This window comes from Chiloscyllium plagiosum, unplaced genomic scaffold, assembly GCF_037043375.1.
Source record: "Chiloscyllium plagiosum isolate Xiang-an unplaced genomic scaffold, Cpla_swu_hap1 HiC_scaffold_50, whole genome shotgun sequence".
In the NCBI taxonomy this organism is placed as follows: Eukaryota; Metazoa; Chordata; class Chondrichthyes; order Orectolobiformes; family Hemiscylliidae; genus Chiloscyllium; species Chiloscyllium plagiosum.
Window position 1 is genome coordinate 51,294,797 of NW_028270188.1, and position 22,510 is coordinate 51,317,306.

Consider the following 22,510-nt stretch of genomic DNA (forward strand, 5'->3'; position numbering starts at 1 on the left):
CCCTCCCCTATCTCTTCCTCCTCCTCCCCCTCCCCTATCTCTTCCTCCTCCTCCCTCTCCCCTATCTCTTCCTCCTCCTCCCTCTTCCCTATCTCTTCCTCCTCCTCCCTCTCCCCTATCTCTTCCTCCTCCTCCTCCCCCTCCCCTATCTCTTCCTCCTCCTCCCTCTCCCCTATCTCTTCCTCCTCCTCCCTCTCCCCTATCTCTTCCTCCTCCTCCCTCTCCCCTATCTCTTCCTCCTCCTCCCTCTCCCCTATCTCTTCCTCCTCCCCCCACCTCTTCCTCCTCCTCTTCCTCCTCACCTCTCCCTCCACCTCCCCTCACAACCTCCCCTCCACCTCCCCCCCCAACCTCCCCTCCACCTCTCCACCCCCCCCCCCCACCAGAATGTCTTGGTTGCTCTGGATTGAACCCCCACTCCCCCTTCATCCCCACTGCGACCTGATGGCATGAGCTTCCCCCACCTCCTCGCTAGCCCCCCCCCACAAGAAACAAAAATGGCCACTGGCCGTCTAAGACAGGGGAAAGCTCTATGTAAACACGTCACACTGCAGTTACACCCTCCCAGACAGCAGCAGCGCTGTTGTGGCTCCCAGATACATATCCAGAAAGCGACACGCGCTTGTAACACAGAGTCCATACATTCTCAGAAGGGAGTAAACTATTCCCGATAGCCCCCTGGGTAATAGCCAGTTTGTAGCTTCCTTACCCTGTAGAATAGTGGGATGTTGTCAAACAGGAACGGGAGGCTGAATGCTGTTATCCGCAGCGTTTTGCTCAGTTTAGGCTGTTCGATCTCCAGGAACCTGGAAACGTTCAAAACGAAACATAAAACCAGAGACAGATGTTAAAAGAAAAGAAGGCATGCATGGCCAACCCTCCCCCTGCCAAGTGGTGGCAGTCCAATGTATCATCTCAGGCTTGGTCTGGGTTTGGCACTCAGCTCCTGGGCCTGGTCTGGATTTGGCACTCAGGTCTGGGTGTGGCCCTCAGACTGTGGGGCCTGGTCTGGGTGTGGCTCCCAGGCCCGGGGCCTAGTCTGGATTTGGCACTCAGGCCTGGTCTGGGTGTGGCCCTCAGACTGTGGGGCCTGGTCTCGGTGTGGCTCCCAGGCCCGGGGCCTGGTCTGGATTTGGCAATCAGGCGCTCAGACCCGGTCTGAGTGTGGCCTTCAGACTGTGGAGCCTGGTCTGAGTGTGGCTCTCAGGCCTGGGGCCTAATCTGGGCGTGGCCCTCAGACTGTGGGGCCTGGTCTGGGTGTGGCTCTCAGGCCTGGTCTGGGTGTGTCCCTCAGGCTGTGGGTCCTCGTCTGGGTGTGGCTCTCAGACCCGGGGCCTGGTCTGGGTGTGGCTCTCAGGCTTGGTCTGGGTGTGTTCCTCAGGCTGTGGGTGCTGGTCTGGGTGTGGCTCTCAGGCCCGGGGCTTGGTCTGTGTGTGGCTCTCAGGCCCGGGGCCTGGTCTGGGTGTGGCTCTCAGTCCCTGGGGCCTGGCCTAGGTGTGGCTCTCAGGCCCGGGGCCTGGTCTGGATTTGGCACTCAGGCAGTCAGACCCGGTCTGGGTGTGGCCCTCAGACTGTGGGCCCTGGTCTGGATTTGGCACTCAGGCAGTCAGACCCGGTCTGGGTGTGGCCCTCAGACTGTGGGGCCTGGTCTGGGTGTGGCTGTCAGGCCTGGTCTGGGTTTGGCCCTCAGGCCCGTGGCCTGGCCTTGGTGTGGCCCTCAGGCCGTTGGGCCTGGTCTGGGTGTGGCCCTCAGGCCTGAGGCCTGGTCTAGGTTTGGCCCTCAGGCCATGGGACCTCATGCCAGTGCATCTCCTAGGTCCAAAGGCCCGATGAGACGTTGTCTTTCAGACCCTGGGGCCTGGAGCCCAGTGGGTCATCCAGGGCCTGGCCTTAGTGTTTCCAGGGTCCTGACGCCTAGTAGAGGAGCTCCTCTCAGCCTGCGGCCTAGTCCTGGTGCATCTCCTCGGATCTGGGACCAGGTGTATCATCCAGGGCCTGGTCAGGATTGGTCTCTCAGACTCTGTTCCTGGTGCATCCCCTGGGTCGTGAAGCTTGGTTGGGGAATGTCTTTCAGGTCATGGGGCATGGTCATACAATTGTAAGCACAGAAAAAGACCCTTCGGTCCAACCAGTCCATGCCAACCATGTTCCCAAACTAAACTAGTCCCACCTGCCTGCTCCTGGCCCATATCCCTCCAAACCTTTCCTGTTCATGTACTCATCCAAATATCTAATCATTGTAACTGTACCCACATCCACCAGTTCCTTTGGAAGTTCATTCCACAAACGAACCACCTCACCCTTTAAAAAACATTTACCCCTCATGTCTTTTTTAAAATCTTTATCCTCTCACCTTAAAAACATATCCCCTAGTTTTGAATTTCCCCACTCTGGGGAAAACCTGCCATTCACCTTACATATGCCTCTCTCATGATTTAATAAACCTCTATCAGGTCACCCCTCAACCTCCTACGCTCTCGTGAAAAATGCCCCAGACTATCCAGCCTCTCCTTAAATCTCAAACCCTCCGTACCCGGCAACATCCCGGTAAATCTCTTCTGGACCCTCTCCAGTTTAATAATCTCCTCCCTGTAACAGGGTGACCAGAACTGGATACAGTTCTCCAGACGAGGCCTCGCCAATGTCCTGTACAACTCCAGGTGTGTAAGACCGTGAGGCCTGGTCCATCTAGGAGAAAGTGAGGACTGCAGATGCCGGAGATCAGAGTCGAGAGTGTGGTGCTGGACAAGCACAGCAAGTCAGGCAGCATCCGAGAAGCAGGAAAATCGACGCTTCAGGCATAAGCCTGGTCCGTCCCCCAACTCGTGAAGCCCGGTAGGAAATGTCTTGAGGCCTGATCAGAGTACAACTTCCAGAACCTGTGGCCTGGTATTCATTGTGCCACCCATGGCCTTTTTCAGATTTCATCACTCAGATATTGGGGCCCAGTTCCAGAGCATCTCCTGATGGCCTGGTTTTGGATTGTCACTCAGGCCCTGTGGCCTGGTTCCTGACACCTGGGACCTGGTTCTGGATTGTCTCTGGGGCCCTGTGGCTTGATCTTGGCCTGCTTCCTGGGGCCTGGGACCTGGTTCAGGATTGTCTCTGAGGCCATATGGCCTGGTCTTGCCCTGTTTTCCAGAGCCTGGGGCCAGTTCCAGGTTTGTCTCTGGGGCCCTGTGGCCTGGTCATGCCCTGTTTCCTGGGACCTGGGGCTTGGTTCAGGATTGTCTCGGGCCCCGTGACCTGATCTTGCCCTCTTTCTCGGAGCCTGGGGCCTGGTCAGGGTTTGTCTCTGGGGCTCTGTGGCCTGGTTTTGGCCTGTTTCCTGGGGTCTTGGGGCCTGGTTTGGGATTGACTCTGGGGCTTGGTCTTGCCCTGTTTCCCGGAGGCTGGCACCTGGTTCGGGATTGATTCTGAGGCCCTGGGGCCTGGTCTTGCCCTGTTTCCCGGAGCCTGGGGCCGGGTCCGGGTTTGTCTCTGGTGCTCCATGTCGTACCTACCTGGAATAGCAGGAGAGGGTCGTGCAGACCAAGGAGTTGAAGACAGCCACGTGGGTGAAGTAGCAGTGGAGGGTGCTATTAATCCACCGGTCAGGTATGATGTAGGCCCTGTACGAGACAGCACACCCTGCAATGGACAAACCAGGATCAGCATCGGGATCCAAACCAGCAACCCCCTCACGTTCCCTGTGGCACAGCAGAGACTGGGACTGAAGCCTGGGCCTTTCCTCGCTCTCTGCCTCTGACTGGGCCCCACAACGTTAGGCCCCTCAGCCTGGCTTCCCACAATCCCACTCTCAGCAACTCAGTCAGTGACTCCTCCACTTAAACCGAACGGCCGCTCACTTCCTGCTCCTTAGAGGGTTGTTGTCCGTGTGACTTTGCGGGGAAGGACAAGGGCAGCGGTGTGTCCACTGGAACATTAATTCTGCGCTGAGTAACAAAGCAGTGAATCCGTTCTTTATTCCCACAGACAATGCCTCTGCCTGTCTGTCTCCCGCACTCCCACTCATACAGGGCTGGCTGATACACTCTGCCCATCACAACGAGCGAGCCAGAGAGCTCCCTGATCCTTTGCTGGTACCACTCACTGGCAAATGCAGACGTGGGACTGGGCAGGAGTGGGGAAAAGAGAGAGCGAGAGAGAGAGAGAGAGCGAGAGCGGGAGTGAGAAAGAGAGAAATAGAGACAGCGAGCGAGAGGGAGAGGGAGTGTCTATAGGTCACGTTCCAGCTCCTGGAGTTTTATCGCTCCACCACAGTTCTCCATGCTTCTGTCTCCTTCACCCGCTTTCCCCACCCCCACCCATCCCCTTTATATCTCTCATTCTTCCTCCCCTCTCCCCCATCCCCCCTTTGCCTGGCTCCCTCTTCCCTTCCCCGAGTCGCACATCCTTCGTCTTCCTGTCTCCTGTGCCCTCTTCCCCTCCCCCTCCCCGTTTCCCTCCATCTCACGCTTCCCCACCTCTCTTACCATCCCCCCCCACCTCTGTCCATGTCCGTCTCTCCCTTCCCTCTTTCTCTCCCCCCCATTAACATCCTTCTCCCACCGTCCTGATCAGTCTCTCCCTTCCCTCTTCCTCTCCCTCTCCATTTCCCTCTCATCCATCTCCATCTCTCTTTCCTTTCCCTCTTTCTCTCCCTCCCCAACTCCATCTCATCCATCTCCCTCCACCCCATCTCTCTCCCCTTCCCTCTTTCTCTCCCTCCCCAACTCTCTCTCATCCATCTCCCTCCATCCCCATCTCTCTCTCCCTTCCCATCTCCCTCTCATCCATCTCCCTCCATCCCCATCTCCCTCCATCCCCATCTCTCTCCCCTTCCCTCTTTCTCTCCCTCCCCAACTCCCTCTCATCCATCTCCCTCCATCCCCATCTCTCTCCCCTTCCCTCTTTCTCTCCCTTCTCAACTCCCTCTCATCCATCTTCCTCCATCCCCATCTCTCTCTCCCTCCCCAACTCTCTCTCATCCATCTCCCTCCATCCTCATCTCTCTCCCCCTCCCCAACTCCCTCTCATCCATCTTCCTTCATCCCCATCTCTCTCTCCCTCCCCAACTCCCTCTCATCCATCTCCCTCCATCCCCATCTCTCTCTCCCTCCCCAACTCCCTCTCATCCATCTTCCTTCATCCCCATCTCTCTCTCCCTCCCCAACACCCTCTCATCCATCTCCCTCTATCCCCATCTCTCTCTCCCTCCTCAATGTCCTCTCATCCATCTCCCTCTATCCCCATCTCTCTCCCCTTCCCTCTTTCTCTCCCTCCCCAACTCTCCCTCATCCATCTCCCTCCATCCCCATCTCTCTCTCTCGCTCCCTCCCGAACTCCCTCTCATCCATCTACGTCCATCCCCATCTCTCTCTCCCTCCCCAATGTCCTCTCATCCATCTCCCTCCATCCCCATCTCTCTCCCCCTTCCCTCTTTCTCTCCCTCCCCAACTCCCTCTCATCCATCTCCCTCCATCCCCATCTCTCTCCCCTTCCCTCTCTCTCTCCCTCCCCAACTTCCTCTCATCCATCTCCCTCCATCCCCATCTCTCTCCCCAGCTCACTCTCAGCGTCTTACAGCACTAAAACAGACCCTTCGCTCCAAACAGTCCATGCTGAACATAATCCCCAAATACACTAGTCCCACCTGCTTGCTCCTGGGCCATGTTTTTCATAACCTGTCCTCTTCATGCACTTATCCAAATGTCTTTTAAACGTTGTAACTCTACCTGCATCCATCACTTCCCCAGGAATGTCATTCCACACTCGAACCACTCTGTGTAAAAACACTTGGCTCTCCTGTCTTTTTTTTTAAATCTCTCCCCTCTCACCTTAAAAATGTACCTTCTGTTCTTTAGATCCCCCACCCTAGAGAAACGACATCTGCCATTTACCGAATCTACACCCATCATGACTTTATGAACTTTCTAGAAGGTCACCCCTCAGCCTCCCATGCTCCAGTGAAACATGTCCCAGCCTCTCTTTATGAGTCAAATCCTCCATTCTCTGCAACACCCTGATAGATCTCTTCTGAACCCTCTCCACTTAATAATATCCTTTCTAGAGCAGGATGACCAGAACAGGACAATTCTCCTCATCTGTCTCCCCATCCGTCCCTCCCTTCCACCTTTCCCCAACTTATCGCCTCTGAAGAATAGACGAGAGGGAAGGGAGACACAGATGGGGTAACAGAGGGAGGCTGAGGTGGTAGATTGGGGGGGGAGATGGGGGAGATGGGAGGGAGAAGAGGGAAGGCTGATACAAATGGGGACATGGGGACACAAGGGGGTGGTCTCCCTAACAATGTCATGTTGAGGCTGTAACAGGACATTGGTTAGGTCTCATTTGGAGAACTGTGTCCAGCTCTGGTCGTGTTGTTACAGGAAGGATATTATTAAGCTGGACAGGGTTCAGAAGAGATCCACCAGGATGTTGCTGGGAATGGAGGGCTTGACTTATACGGAAAAGTTGAAACTTTTTTCACTGGAGTGTAGGAGGTTGAGAGGTGTCCTTACAGAGGTTTATGTAGAGGTGAATAGAGGTATATTTTCCACAGAATAGGAGATTTCAAGATTATTTTTAAATAGAGAGGAGAAAGATTTAAAAAGGACATGAGGGGCAATTAATGTTTTGCACAAAGGATGTATTATTTAAGATGATTTGGAGATGCCAGTGTTGGACTGGGGTGGACAAAGTTAAAAATCACACAACACCAGGTTATAATCCAACAGGTTTAATTGGAAGCACTAGCTTTCGGAGCGACGCTCCTTCATCAGGGGATATTTAAGATGGAGATAGATAGGTTCTTGAGTAGGAAGGGCATCGAGGGTTACAGGGAGAAAGCATGAGATTAGATTAGATTACTTACAGTGTGGAAACAGGCCCTTCGGCCCAACAAGTCCACACCGACCCGCCGAAGCGCGACCCACCCAGACCCGTTCCCCTACATTTACCCCTTCACCTAACACTACGGGCAATTTAGCATGGCCAATTCACCCTAACCTGCACATTCTTGGACTGTGGGAGGAAACCGGAGCACCCGGAGGAAACCCACGCAGACACGGGGAGAATGTGCAAGCTCCACACAGACAGTCGCCTGAGGCGGGAATTGAACCTGGGTCTCTGGCGCTGTGAGGCAGCAGTGCTAACCACCATGCCGTTCATAAAGTGAGAGTGGGGGGGGGGGTTGAGTAACCTATCAGCCATGATTGAATGGCGGAGCAGATTCGATGGGCCGAATGGCCTAATTTCTGCTCCTACCTCTTTCAGAGGATGGGGGCAGAGTTACAAAAGTTAAAAGACATTGGGATAAGTACATGAACAGGGAAGGTTTGGAGGGATATGGGTTCGGGGCAGGCAGGTGGGACTAGTTCAGCTTGGGACGATGGACTGGCTGGGTCAAAGACTCTGTTTCTGTGCTGTCTAATGCTCTCTCCATCTTCCTCTGAGTGTGTCGCCCAACAAACCCGCCCCCGCCCCCACCCAGTCACAGCACCCCCCCCCCCACTGGCTAGAAGCACCAAGCTTAACAACAAACGGCCTCCTGCAGTGAGGCTTGGGATACGGCCGGGCAGATGGCGGGAGTGAGGGAGAGTGACCGTACCCAGGCTGTAGAGGCTGAGGGCTCCATAGTCGAGGAAGTAGCAGACATGGCGGATGTGCGCGGACATGGTGCTGAAGGTGTGGGCACAGCTGGAAATGAAGGGGTACAGGCAGATGACCAACATGTAGACAAACAGCGGCCAGGCGTACGCCTCGTTGTAGAAGTCCACAGAGTGCGAGAGGGCCAGGAACCTCCATAGAAAGTACCTGCAGCACACCAGGGAGAGAACCGTCAGGGGCCGGCTACGCAGCGCTAACCGCCATCGCCAGTGATCTCCCAAAGGTGCCATCCCCGGTCAACGGCGCCAGTACTTCAGAAAGAAAGCAGGGCTCAACCACTCTGGCAGGGACGATCACTGGGCTAGTAATCCACAACTCCCTCACCCACCCAACCCCTCCCCCTTCCCCACAACAAGCTCTCGGTTCAAATCCCACCACGGCCATATTCTAAAATAGAATGGTAGGAGGCGATGGCCATAAAACGTAGGAGGAGAAATTAGGCCATTCAGCCCATCGAATCTGTTCCACCGTTCAATGATAAGTTTCTCAACCACATTCTCCTGCTTTCTCCCCATAACCCATGATCTGTAAGAACTTATTTATGTCTGTCTTCAATATCCTCAATGACCAGGCCTCCCCAGCCTTCTGTGGCAGTGAATCCCATAAATTCCCCACTCTCTGGCCTAAGACGTTTCTCCTTAGCTCTGTTCTAAAAGGCCTTCCCTTTACACTGAGGCAGACATCTTCCCAACATCCACTCTGTCCAGGCCATTCAGAATTCCATATATATCAACTAAATCTCCCTCATCCTTCTAACCATCATCAAATATGGACCTGCAGTCCTCAAACATTCCTCATATGTTAAGCTTCTCATTCCTGGGACCATTCTTATGAACCTCTTCTGAACATGTTCAAGGGCCAGTACATCCTTCCTGAGATATGAGTGGATTAGATTAGATTCCCTACAGTGTGGAAACAGGCCCTTGGGCCCAACAAGTCCACACTCACCCTCCGAAGAGTAACCCACCCAGATCCATTCCCCCTAACTAATGCACCTAACTCTATGGGGCAATTTAGCACGGCCAATTCACCCTAACCTGCACATCTTTTGGACTGTGGGAGGAAACCCACGCAGACACGGGGAGAATGTGCAAACTCCACACAGACAGTCACCCGAGTGTGGAATCGAACCTGGGACCCTGGCAGTGTAAGGCAGCAGTGCTAACCACTGAGCCACTATGCTGCCCCTTTAGGGAGGGAAACTGCCCTTACCTTAGTCAGGTGACTCCAGCCCACAGCAATGTGGCAATTAGGGATGGGCAATAAATTCTGATCCTAGCCAGTGATGCCCTCATCCCGTGACTGAATAAAATTTGTTTAAAAATCCTAACGGAACTTAGACGCACAAAATCGACCAAATCCGGGAATTGGAAGGAATTCTCTGTGATGGGGGAGTCACTGATTGTTGTAACAATCTATTCCCCCCACCCCATCGGGAGCACAGATTAGAGAAATCTGCCGTCTGTGCCCAGTCTGAGGCTACACATGGCTCCACACCTCACCCAGAGCAAAGGCACTGACTTGGCCCCAGTTCATTGAGGTAAGAGTCATCGTGTCTTGCAGCACAGAAAGAGGCCACTCAGCCCATTATGTCCCAAGCAGTTCTCCATGCTATCCCATTCCCCCTCCCCAATGTCTTTCAGGGCATGGGTTCCGAGTTCCCACCAGCCTCTTGATGGTGATATGTCCCCTCAAAGTCTTCTGTGCCCCATGGGTTACTGACCCCCCTCGACTGAAAGGGGGAAGAGATTCTCCCAGTCTATGCCCCTCGGAGGGCTGCATCCCTCTATCAGGTCCCCACTTGGTCTTCCCCATTCTCAGGAAAACAACCCCAGCTGAGTGCGACGCGCAGTTCTGATCGCCTTATTATAGCAGGGACGTTATTAAACTGGAGAGGGCTCAGAAGAGATTTCCCAGGCTATAGCCGGGGAGTGGAGGTTTTGAGTTATGGGGACAGGCTGGGAATTTCTTTCACTGGAGTGTGGGAGGTTGAGAGGCGGCCTGACAGAAGTATATAAAATAATGAGAGATACCGATAGAGTAAATGGCAGTTGTCTTTTCCCTAGTTTCAAGATTAGGGGGCACATTTTTAAGGTGAGAGGAGAGAGGTTTTAATAAAGACGTAAGAGGCAGATGTTTTTATCCAGAGGGTGGTTCGTGTGTGAAATGAACTTTCGGAGGAAGTGGTGGATGTAGGTGCAGTTGAGAAAACATTTGGATAAGTACATGGGAAAAGTTTGGAGAGGATATGGACCAGGATCAGGCAGGTGGGAACAGGTTTAGATTGGGATTGTGGTCGGGATGGGCTGGTTGGAACGAAGGGTCGGTTTCTGTGCTGTATGACTCGACCCCAACTGTAACCTCACTCACGTTACACGCAGCTCCATATTGCCCTGCCCTTGTACATAGTAAGCTGGCGTCACAGGTGAGGACGGCGTATGGCATGCTTGCCTTCATAGGTCAGAGCATGGAGTACAGGAGTTGGCAGGTCATGTTGCAGCTGTACAAGACATTGGTGAGGTCACATTTGGAGTACTGCGTGCAGGTCTGCTATAGGAAGGGTGTTATTAAAACTGCAAAGGGTGCAACAAAGAATTTACCAGAACTTTACCGAGACTGGAGGGGTTGAGTTATAAGGATAGGCCAGATAGGCATGGAACTTTTATTAACTGGAGTGCAAAACGCTGAGGGGTGACCTTACAGGGGTTTAGAAAATCACTGGGGGGGTATGGATAGGATGACGAGACAAGATCTTTGATCCTTTTAGATGTATACCCAACTCCTTATTCAAAATATTCAATGTTCCGGCCCCCGAGTGCTTTCCCAGACTCCCCACTCTCTAGGGGAAGACATTTCTCTCCATCTCACATGGTGGCTCGGTGGTTAGCATGGTTGCCTCACAGCACCAGGGACCCGGATTCGATTCCAGCCTCGGGTGAGTTTGCACATTCTCCCCGTGCCTGCGTGGGTTTCCTCCGGGTGCTCCCACAATCCAAAGATGTGCAGGTTAGGGTGGATTGGCCGTGCTAAATTGCCCAGGGATGTTAGTTAGAGGTAAATATAGAGTAATAAGTTCGGGGAATGGGTCTGGGTGGGTTACTCTTCGGTGTGGACGATCTCCTTTAGACTGTGAGCCCCTGAAGCTGGTCTCGCCCACCATCAGGAACATCCTCCCTGTTAGAGGTTTACAGCTTTCTAATGAGGTGTCTCACCCCCTTGTTCTTCTGAATTCTGGCGAACACAGTCTGAACGATTCTGTTCACCCTGCTGTAGGAAGGACGTTATTAAACTGCACAGGGTGCAAAACACGGGTTTACGAGGATGTTACCAAGGTTGGAGAGTCTGGGACAGTTTTGTTCCTCCCTGGAGGGTTGGAGGCTGAGAGGTGACTCTGAGCTTCCAGCTGCCTGCCACTTTAACACTTTGCCCTATTCCAGGGCCAATATCTGTGTCTCAGGCCTGCTGCAGTATTCCAGGGAAGTTCAGTGCAAGCTCGAAGAACAGCACCTCATTTCCCACTCGGGGACGCCACAGCTTTCTGGACTCAATATCGAGTTCAACAATTGTAGGGCCTGAACGCTCCCATGTACGTACGTGAGTGTTAGTTTGTGTGTCTGTGTGTATGTCTGTGTGCGTGTGTGTGTACGTGTGTGTGTGTGTCTGTGTGTATGTATGTCTGTGTGTATACGTGTGTGTGTGTATGTATGTCTGTGTGTATACGTGTGTGTGTATGTATGTCTGTGTGTATACGTGTGTGTGTGTATGTATGTCTGTGTGTATACGTGTGTGTGTGTATGTATGTCTGTGTGTATGTCTGTGTGCGTGTGTGTGTATGTCTGTGTGTGTACGTGTGCGTGTATGTCTGTGTGCGTGTGTATGTACGTGGGTGTGTATGTATGTCTGTGTGCATGTGTGTGTATGTCTGCGTGTGTGTGCATGTGTGTATGCGTGTCTGTGTGCATGTGTGTATATGTCTGTGTGCGTACGTATGTGTGCATGTCTGTGTGTATGTGTTCGTGTATGTCTGTGTGCGTGTGTGTACGTGTGTACATATGTGTGTGTATATACATGTGCATCTACATCTGTGTCTACGTGTGTGTACGTACGTACATGTACACACATGTAGACACATACATATTTACACATATACACATGTACACACACATGTAGACACACACACGTGCACACACACACTAACACACCAGGCCTTGTTATCACAGTCTGTCATTTCACACTACCTATAATTAGCCACTAACAGTCTCCATTAACAGCTATTATAGAACATTACAGCGCAGTACAGGCCCTTCGGCCCTCAATGTTGCGTTGACCTGTGAAACCAAGCTGAAGCTAACCGACACTACTCCATTCTCTTCCAATGACCGTTTAAATGCCCCGAAAGTTGGTGAATCTACTACTGTTCCAGGCGGTACGTTCCTCGCCCCTACTACTGCTCTGAGTAAAGAAACTACCTCTGACATCTGTCCTATATCTATCACCCCCTCAATTTAAAGATATGTCCCCTTGTGCTGGCCATCACCGTCTGAGGAAAAAGGCTCTCCCTGTCCACCCTCTCTAACCCTCTGATTATCTTATACGTCTCAATTAAGTCTCCTCCCAACCTTCTTAGAGATGTATCCTCTCTGGTTGACTCTCCAAGCCAGACCATTATCCAATCCTTTCTCTGTCCAACTGTTCTTCTCTCTGTCTTTGAGTTCCATCCCTATCTGTTGTTTACTCCTTCCCCCCCCCCCCCCCTCACCCTACCTTCTGCATAGAAATCAACTTCTTCTGAGCTACCCTCAGTTCTGAGGAAGGGTCCGAAATGTTAAGTTGAATTTCTCTCCCCAGACCTGCTGAGCTTTTCCGGCGCTTTCACGGTTTTGTTAAACATTTTGCAAGTCGGATACCAGAGCCGAGAGATGGTCAAAAAAATAAAACCCAAGTGGGGGAGGGAAAGGGACGGGGTTTTGAGCTTTAGAAATAAAAGCAGCTCAGGGCAGATCTGATGGAGGCCTTTATAAACCCAGAATGGCTGCTCAATTCGGGAAAAATAACCTCAGGGCAGAGATTGGAGGCAAGGGGAAGGGGGTTGATTTAGGGAATACGTATCTTACCCAGAGGAACTCGCATCCTGGAAGGGTGGTGGGAGTGGGGGGAGAATGGGCGGACTCACTCCCACGGGGAGTGGGGGGGGGAGAATGGGGGACTCGCTCCCACGGGGAGTGGGGGGGGAGAATGGGGGACTCGCTCCCACGGGGAGTGGGGGGGAGAATGGGGGACTCACTCCCACGGGGAGTGGGGGGAGAATGGGGGACTCGCTCCCATAGGGAGTGGGGGAGAATGGGGGACTCACTTCCACGGGGAGTATGGGGGGGGGGGGGTAAATGGGGGACTCGCTCCCACGGGGAGTGGGGGGGTAGAATGGGAGACTCGCTCCCACGGGGAGTGGGGGGGAGAATGGGGGACTCACTCCCACGGGGAGTGGTGGGAGAATGGGGGACTCGCTCCCACGGGGAGTGGGGGGAGAATGGGGGACTCGCTCCCACGGGGAGTGGGGGGAGAGAATGCGAGACTCACTCCCACAGGTTGTGGGGGGAGAGAATGGGGGACTTGCTCCCACGGGAAGTGGGGGAGGGGAAATGGGGGACTCGCTTCCACGGGAAGTGGGGCGGGGGGGGAATGGGGGACTCGCTCCCATGGGAAGTGGGGGGGAGAATGGGGGACTTGCTCTCACGGGGAGTGGGGGCAGAGAATGGGGGACTCACTCCCATGGGAGAGTGGGGGGGGTGAACGAGGGACACGCTCCCACGTGGAGTAGGGGGGTGAATGGGGGATTCACTCCCACGGGGAGTGGCCAAGGTGAAGATAGCAGTGAAGCTTTGAATAAACACAGGAGGGAGACAGGGAGGGACACAGGGAAGGATGGGAGGGATTTGGGAGGTGGCTGGTGGGAAGCAGAAATCCCATTTCAGAGCAGAGAGGCCGACTGGCCTGTTTGCTGCTGTAGATACCACCATAAGGAACTGATGCCTCCAAAAATGGTGTCCCCGTTCCCTCTGGACCCCCCACTCCAGGCAGGATATTGGCTTACCAGGTCGGCAGAAAATGTGTCCAAATGTTCACCGTCTCGTTTGTCATCTGAAAGCTGCTGAGCAGACAGTCCACGGCGGAGCTCCTGGGGTGGCGATAGCCGGAGATAATTCCGTCTTCCCGGAATACCTGCACAGGCCAGGAAGACAGCAACGTGCGTTTCGATAGCGCCTCCCAGCCCACACCACAGCTTCCCGGTGCCCTTGGCGACCAACTGCATGCTCGACGCGCGAGAAGCGGCCGCACAGCAAGATCCCACAGACTGTGGCCATCCAACCCACAGCGCCTCACGCTGGTAAAAAAGTGTTGGCCCCAGGATAATGGAGGGCATTCCTTAGCCCCTTCCTCCTCCGCCTGGGCCCCCCCCTCCCTCCGACACACCCACCCAGAACCATTTCTTGTACCAACAAGTGGGCGTGGGGCGTTGTCCACCTACCTCAGAGGGCAGCCTGATGTACACTTCCCCCAGGTGGCCGGAGTCTGGAACTACATCGTGACACTTCACCCGGAAAAAGCTAATGGGAAATGTTGACATAGGAACTTAACACTGTCACGAGCAGTGCTCTGCAGTGTAGATTTGCACACTTAAATTTCAATTTTCCTTAATCCACACAGACGTGTGGTGATTACAGATTGACTGAACTCTGAAGAACTGGAGGCGTTAACTCTTTCTCTCTCACACACCCTCTCTGCCAGAGCTGCTGTGTATTTCCCACTCGAATCCCTCTGCTCTGAAGATTTCGGCGAGGTCACACTTACCACGGGGACCTGGTGATGGTTTAAAAGCTGTGGCAATTTCACCGACAACATCCTCTCCCTGGACGAGACGCCGCACTTCCCTGGGACAGGACAGTCAGCAGAGAGAAGCCCAGTTCCCTTGGCATGTTCTCCTCCTCAACTCCATCGCCCGGCCAGTCCCTACCAGCTGGGGGCACACTCCAGGCTTCCTTCGGCCAACAACTATACACCACAGAAGGAATTCCATTCAGGACACTCGAGGAACTTCGACCCCTTTCATAGTCACAGCACGTAAACAGATCCCTCGTCCCAACCAGTCCATAATCCCAAACTAAACTCGTCCCACCTGCCTGCTTCGGCCCATAGCCCTTCAAACCTTTCCAATTCATGTACTTATCCAAATGCCTTTTAAAGGTTGTAACTGTACCCACATCCACCATTTGATTCCTTACCGTGTGGAAACAGGCCCTTCGGCCTAACAAGTCTACACCGACCCTCCGAAGAGTAACCCACCCAGACCCGTTTCCCCTCTGACTAATGCGCCTGACACTATGGGCAATTTAGCACGGCCAATTCACCCTGACCTGTACATCTTTGGATTGTGGGAGGAACCCGGAGGAAACCCATGCAGACACGGGTGGGGGGGGGGAGGGGGTGGGGAGAACGTGCAACCTCCACACAGACTGTCACCCGAGGCTGGAATCGAACCCGGGTCCCTGGTGCTGTGAGGCAGCAGTGCTAACCACTGTGCCACCGTGCCACCCCAATCGAAAGCTGTGCAGGTTAGGTGGAAGTTCACTCCACGTGAGAATCCACTGTGTAAACAAAAAAGACATCTCACGTCTTTTTTAAAATTTCTCTCCTCTCACCTTAAAAATGTGCCCCTTGTCTTGAAATCCCCCATCCCAGGGAAAAGGCACCTACCATTAACGCTTATCCATAGCCCTCATTAATTTATAACCTTCTAGAAAGGTTGTCCCTGAACCTCCTACGCTCCGGTGAAAAAAGTCCCAGCCTTCCTTTGTGACTCAACCCTTCCATTCCCGGCAACATTCTGGTAAATCTCTTCTGAACCCTCCCCAGCCTGATAGTATCCTTCCTGTAACAGGGTGACCAGTACTCCAGAAGAAGCCTCACCAACATCCTGTACAACCTTAACAGGACATCCCAACTCCTACACTCAAAGGTAAGTGTGCAAAACACCTTCTTGACCACCCTGTCTGTACGTGACGCAAACTTTCAAGAATTATGTCCCTGGACCCCTGGGCTCTTCGGTTCTACAACACTACTCGAAGCCCTACCATTAATTGTATAAGTCCTCCCCTTGTTTATTTTACCAAAATGCAACACCCTGCGTTTATCCATCGACCTGCCATTTTCCAGCTCATTGACCCATTTGATCAAGATCCCTCTGAAACCTCAGAAAAGCTTCTTCATTGTCAATTAAGGCACCAATTCTGGTGTCATCTGCAAACTTACGAACCATCCCTTCTGTATTCACATCCACATCATTTATATGTGGAGTCACAGGTAGATAGGATGGTGAAGAAGGCGTTTGGTATGCTTTCCTTTATTGGTCAGAGTATTGAGTTCAGGAGTCGGGAGGTCATGTTGCGGCTGTACAGGACATTGGTTAGGCTGCTGTTGGAATATTGCGTGGTCTCCTTCCTATCAGAAAGATGTTGTGAAACTTGAAAGGGTTCAGAAAAGATTTACAAGGATGTTGCCAGGGTTGGAGGATTTGTGCTATAGGGAGAGGCTGAACAGGCTGGGGCTGTTTTCCCTGGAGCGTCGGAGGCTGAGGGGTGACCTTATAGAGGTTTATAAAATCATGAGGGGCATGGATAGGATAAATAGACAAAGTCTTTTCCCTGGGGTGGGGGAGTCCAGAACTAGAGGGCATAGGTTTAGGGTGAGAGGGGAAAGGTATATAAGAAACCTAAGGGCAACTTTTTCACACAGAGGATGGTACGTGTATGGAATGAGCTGCCAGAGGATGTGATGGGGGCTGGTACAATTGCAACATTTAAGAGGCATTTGGATGGGTATATGAATAGGAAGGGTTTGGAGGGATATGGGCCGGGTGCTGGCAGGTGGGACTAGATTGGGTTGGGATATCTGGTCGGCATGGACGGGTTGGACCGAAGGGTCTGTTTCCGTGCTGTACATCTCTACGACTTTATATAAATGACAAACAAAAGTGGACCCAGCACCGATCGCTGTTGAACACCCCTGGTCCCAGGCCTCCTGTCTGAAAAGTAACCCTCCACCATCTGTCTCTCGCCGTTAAGCCAATTACGCATCCAATTGGCAAGCTCTCCCTGAATCCCATTGGCAGCGAAGGTTTCCCGGACTGATTCCTGGGAATGGCAGGCCTGACGGATATAGAGAGACCGGGTTGGTGAGGACTAGATTCACTGGGAGCTTAGATGAACAAGGTGGGGGAGATCTCATAGAAACCTGTAAGATCATAGAATCCCTGCAGGGAAGCAGGCCATTCGGCCCAAAACATCTATACCAACCCTCCGAAGAGTAACTGACTCAGACTATTACTCAGTCCCTATTACTGACCCAGACTATTCATTTGATGTCTGAAAGCTGCTGAGCAGACAGTCCAGACCTGAGCTCCTAGCGTGGCGATGGCCGGAGATAATTCCATCTTCCGGGAGTACCTGCTCAGGCCAGGAACACAGCAACGTGCGTTTCAATAGCCCCTTCCAACCCACACCAAAACTTCCTATTACACCACATCTACCCCTGACTAATGCCCCTACCCTACACATTTCCTGAACACGATGGGCAATTTTACCATGGCCAATCCACCCTAACCTGCACATCTTTTGGACTGTGGGAGGAAACCGGAGCACACGGAGGAAACCCACGCAGACACGGGGGAGAATGTGCAAACTCCACCCGGACAGTCGCCCGAGGGCGGAATCGAACCCGGGTCCCTGGCACCGTGAGGCAGCAGTGCTGACCACTGAGAGACCGGGCCATGGATTCTAACAGGGAAAAGGTAGGAAGGATGTTCCCAATGACCTGGGGGGGTGGGGGGTGGGGGGTGAGGGTCAGCGTTTGAAGGAGACGGAGCGGGACTGAGATGGGGAGAAATCTCTTCACCTCAGAGAGTTGGGGGGGTGGGGGTGCTGTGGAATTCTCCGGCACGGGTCAGGGATGGAATGTTAAATGTTTTCAAGGTGGTTCTTAAGGGAAGAAAGGGAAGGGGGGGAACTGAGTTGGATGGAAAAGCTGCGATAATACAGAATGGGGGAGCAGCCTTAAAGGGGCCGAATGGCGTACTCTTGTTCCTATTCTCTGCTTTTCTTTGTACACAGAGCCCCAGGAGCCTTCTCACCCGGTTTCTACGTAAACTTAACACTTCTTATCGTGTAAAACCCCGCATGAACTCCGCCAGTGAGATTTCGCAGCTGGTCTCCTGATTTGTCCTCTATCCATTATATTGGCACCAGTCAAGAAGCACTGGGTTTACAGGGATATGGGCCAAGTGCTGGCAAATGGGACCAGATTAATTTAGGATATCTGGTTGGCATGGACGAGTTGGACCGAAGGGTCTGTTTCCGTGCTGTACATCTCTCTGACTCTAAATGGGCCTCGGTTAATTTAGGCTATCAGGTTAACACGAACGATATGGACCGAAGGGTCTGTTTCCGTGCTGTACATCTCTCTGACTCTAAATGGGCCGAGGTTGATTTCGGATATTAGGTCAGCAGGGATGAGTTGGACCAAAGGGTCTGTTTCTGTGCGCTATAACTCTGACTCGCTAAGAACCAAACCCTGTATTTCTCCCTACACTGTACCTGCCTCACAGGTCAGGAGGGTGAGTGAATACTCCTCACATGCCCTGGAAGGAGGGACAGCTCCAACAACACTCGAGAAGCTGGACACCGTCCAGGGACAAAGCAGCCCCCTGCTTGGTTGACACCGCATCCACAAACACCCCCTCCCTCCACCACCAACGCTCAGTGGCAACAATGTGTACCATCTATGAGACCCACTGCGGCAACTCCCTACAGTTCCTCAGCGAGCACCTTCCAAACCCAGTATCCCTTTTGGAAAGCCAAGGGCAGTGGATACTTGGGGAACACCAGCCCTTGCAAGTGCCCCCTTCCAAGACTTCCACATCGTCCCCGCTTTGGAAATATGTTGGCCATTCTTTCAGGGTCAAAATCCCCCTTGAACAACACCACCTAGGAGTTGCCTTTAAGAAGGCAACTCACCCCCACTTTCTGAAGGGGGCAACTAGGCGCAGATTAGGCAATAAGTGCTGGGTTTAATCTGCAAATAAATGAAAACTGAGCACCTTTCTGCACTCATCCTGAGAAATGGCTTAAGTCTGACAGCACATTTCTTGGGGTACTATCTGACCTGAATTCAAGCCCTCCCAGCAAACATGTTCAGTATCCACATTGACTTGACTCCTGACTGCGGGCCAACGGTGTTGCAAAGCGAGTTTGAGCCAGGGATCCTGAACCAAGTAATCCCTCTCTGTTCTAACCGTTTGCGTAAACCCATCCTGACCCTTGTCACACCCCACCACACCCAGACTCAGAAAAGCCTCAGAAGAAGACGGTTCAAGCGGTGAATCTACCCGCAAGGCAAACATTCCCAAAAACTAAATTCCAAGATCTTTTGTTGAAAAACAAGCCTGCTTTTTTTTTCCCAGAACACACAGGAACACTGTCCTACAACCAATAAGACTGCAAAAAACTTGTCTGCAAACAACAATAAGAAAAACACAGACCGAGAGCAAACACAACATGAGCAAGCGAGAGAGAGAGAGAGAGGGCTGCAGAACTGTTCAACTCAAAACTGGTGCTCAGGAAGCTGACAACTTTCCACTCTTCGAAGGAGTTGGGGAGCAGAGTACTCACCGACTTTATAGTTCACTTCCGACTGCTTAATTCCTGGCTCTTCTGATGGTCCATGATGTTTGTTGACAGAGTGTGTGTGTGTGAGAAAGAGACAGAGATGACTTTGACAGCTCACTCTCTGTTCCTCGGTTTCCTCTCCTTTGATTGTGAAACTGAAGTCAGTGCCCGCCCACTGGGGGATGGATTCCTGTGAAAGAAAAGACAGGGGTCCCTTGTGTTCTTCGGGATCAGCCGATTGCCTGGAAACTGCCGTTTAAAGGAACAGAGTCTCTGCTCTGCTCCATTAATCCCCCCCCCACCCCCCCCATCATCTTCATAGAGAGTCAGTGCACGCTGTGGCACTGTCCCTTAAAGAGACACTGCCCTCACAATCCACCCTGCCCCTTCAAGAGACAGGACCATCACTTTGGAATGCTACTGCACCCCTTAAAGAGACATGGCCCCTTAAAGAGACACTGCCCTCACAATTCACCCTGCCCCTTAAAGAGACAGGACCATCACTTTGGAATGCTACTGCCCCCCTTAAAGAGACACGGCCCCTTAAAGCGACCCTGCCCTCACTCTGTTACACTTTCTTGTTCCTTAAAGAGACAGTACCATCATTTAAGAACACTGTAACACCCTTTAAAGAGACACTGCCCTCACACTTCACCCTGCCCTTAAAGAGACAGGACCATCACTTTGGAATGCCACTGTACCCTTTAAAGAGACACGGTTCCTTAAAGAGACACTGCCCTCACTCTGTTATGCTTTCCTGTTCCTTAAAGAGACAGTACCATCATTTAGGAACACTGTGGTGTCCCTTAAAGAGACACTGCTGCTTAAAGAGACACTGCCCTCACTCTGTTATGCTTTCCTGTTCCTTAAAGAGACAGTACCATCATTTAGGAACACTGTGGTGTCCCTTAAAGAGACACTGCTGCTTAAAGAGACACTGCCCTCACTCTGTTACACTTTCTTAACCCTTTCTGCTCTTTAAGGGCTACAACCTTGTACCATCTCTGCCGCCCCCCACCCCCCCCCGCCTTTAAGCATGTGCAACGTTGTAACACCACCCCTTAATTAGATATCCTAGCTTAATCTCATCCCATTTAGAGTCATAGAGATGTACAGCGCAGAAACAGGCCCATCCATGCTGACTTGATATCTTAATTTAATCTCTATGTTAGAGTCATAGAATACGGAACAGTACAGCACAGTACAGGCCCTTCGGCCCATGTTGTTGTGCCAAGCATTTATCTCAATCTAAGATCAACCTGACCTATACATCCCCTCAATTTGCTGCCATCCATGTGCTTGCTCAGCAGTCGCTTAAATGTCCTTAATGTCTCGGACCCGATAGAGATGTCCAACACAGAAACAGACCCTTCGGCCCAACACGTCCATGCCGACCTGATATCTTAATTGAATCTCGTCCCATTTAGAGTCATAGAGATGTAAAGCACAGAAACAGAGCCATGATCCCAACACATTCATATTGGCCTGATATCCTAATGTAATCTCATGCCATTTGCCAGCACTTGACCCATATCCCTCTAAAACCTTCCTGTTCATTACCCCAACCAGATGCCTTTTAAACACTGTAATTGTACCAGCCCCCACCACTTCCTCTGGCAGCACATTCCATACACGGACCACCCTCTGCGTGAAAAGGTTGCCCCTTAGGTCCCTTTTAAATCTTACCCCTCTCACCTTAAACCTATGCTGTCTAGTTTTGGACACCCCTACTCTTGGGAAATGACCTCGGCTATGCACCTTATCCGTGATGTTATAAATCTGTATAAGGTCAGCCCTCAGCCTCCTACACACGAGGGAAAAAATGTCCCACCCTCGTTTCTTCCAGACTTGGGAACATTTTGCAAATTTGTTTTGCACCCTTTCTGGTTTCCCGAGGTCAGTGCCCTCACTCTGTAACACCATCCTGTCCATTAAAGCAACAGTGCCCTCACTCTGTAACACCGTCCTGTCCCTTAAAGCGACAGTGCCCTCACTCTGTAACACCGTCCTGTCCCTTAAAGCGACAGTGCCCTCACTCTGAAACACCGTCCTGTCCCTTAAAGCGACAGTGCCCTCACTCTGTAACACCATCCTGTCCATTAAAGCGACAGTGCCCTCACTCTGTAACACCATCCTGTCCATTAAAGCAACAGTGCCCTCACTCTGTAACACCGTCCTGTCCATTAAAGCAACAGTGCCCTCACTCTGTAACACCGTCCTGTCCCTTAAAGCGACAGTGCCCTCACTCTGTAACACAGTCCTGTCCCTTAAAGCGACAGTGCCCTCACTCTGTAACACCGCCCTGTCCCTTAAAGCGACAGTGCCCTCACTCTGTAACACCATCCTGTCCATTAAAGCAACAGTGCCCTCACTCTGTAACACCATCCTGTCCATTAAAGCAACAGTGCCCTCACTCTGTAACACCGTACTGTCCCTTAAAGCGACAGTGCCCTCACTCTGTAACACCGTCCTGTCCCTTAAAGCGACAGTGCCCTCACTCTGTTACACCGTCCTGTCCCTTAAAGCGACAGTGCCCTCACTCTGAAACACCGTCCTGTCCCTTAAAGCGACAGTGCCCTCACTCTGTAACACCGTCCTGTCCCTTAAAGCGACGTGCCCTCACTCTGTAACACTGTCCTGTCCCTTAAAGCGACAGTGCCCTCACTCTGTAACACCGTCCTGTCCCTTAAAGCGACAGTGCCCTCACTCTGTAACACCGTCCTGTCCCTTAAAGCAACAGTGCCCTCACTCTGTAACAATGCCCTGTCCCTTAAAGCGACAGTGCCCTCACTCTGTAACACTGCCCTGTCCCTTAAAGCGACAGTGCCCTCACTCTGTAGCACAGTCCTGTCCCTTAAAGCGACTGTGCCCTCACTCTGTAACACCGTCCTGTCCCTTAAAGCAACAGTGCCCTCACTCTGTAACACCGTCCTGTCCCTTAAAGCGACAGTGCCCTCACTCTGTAACACCGTCTTGCCCCTTAGATCGACAGTGCCCTCACTCTGTAACACCGTCCTGTCCCTTAAAGCGACAGTGCCCTCACTCTGTAACACCGTCCTGTCCCTTAAAGCAACAGTGCCCTCACTCTGTAACACCGTCCTGTCCCTTAAAGCAACAGTGCCCTCACTCTGTGACACTGCCCT

The 22,510-nt window shown here is 52.4% G+C and overlaps 1 protein-coding gene across 1 annotated transcript; it reads right to left on the reverse strand.

Annotated features, from left to right (window-relative positions):
• Positions 1–661: 661 nt before the first annotated feature.
• On the reverse strand, positions 662–19,618 carry LOC122541998 (membrane progestin receptor delta-like). The gene is made up of 6 exons (XM_087985026.1): positions 19,371–19,618; positions 14,500–14,700; positions 13,742–13,869; positions 7,592–7,797; positions 3,504–3,630; positions 662–806 (listed from the first exon to the last, which is right to left on the reverse strand). Exons 2-6 carry the CDS (start codon positions 14,548–14,550, stop codon positions 662–664), a joined length of 657 nt encoding a protein of 218 aa, XP_087841152.1. The 5' UTR covers positions 14,551–14,700; positions 19,371–19,618.
• Positions 19,619–22,510: the final 2,892 nt, after the last annotated feature.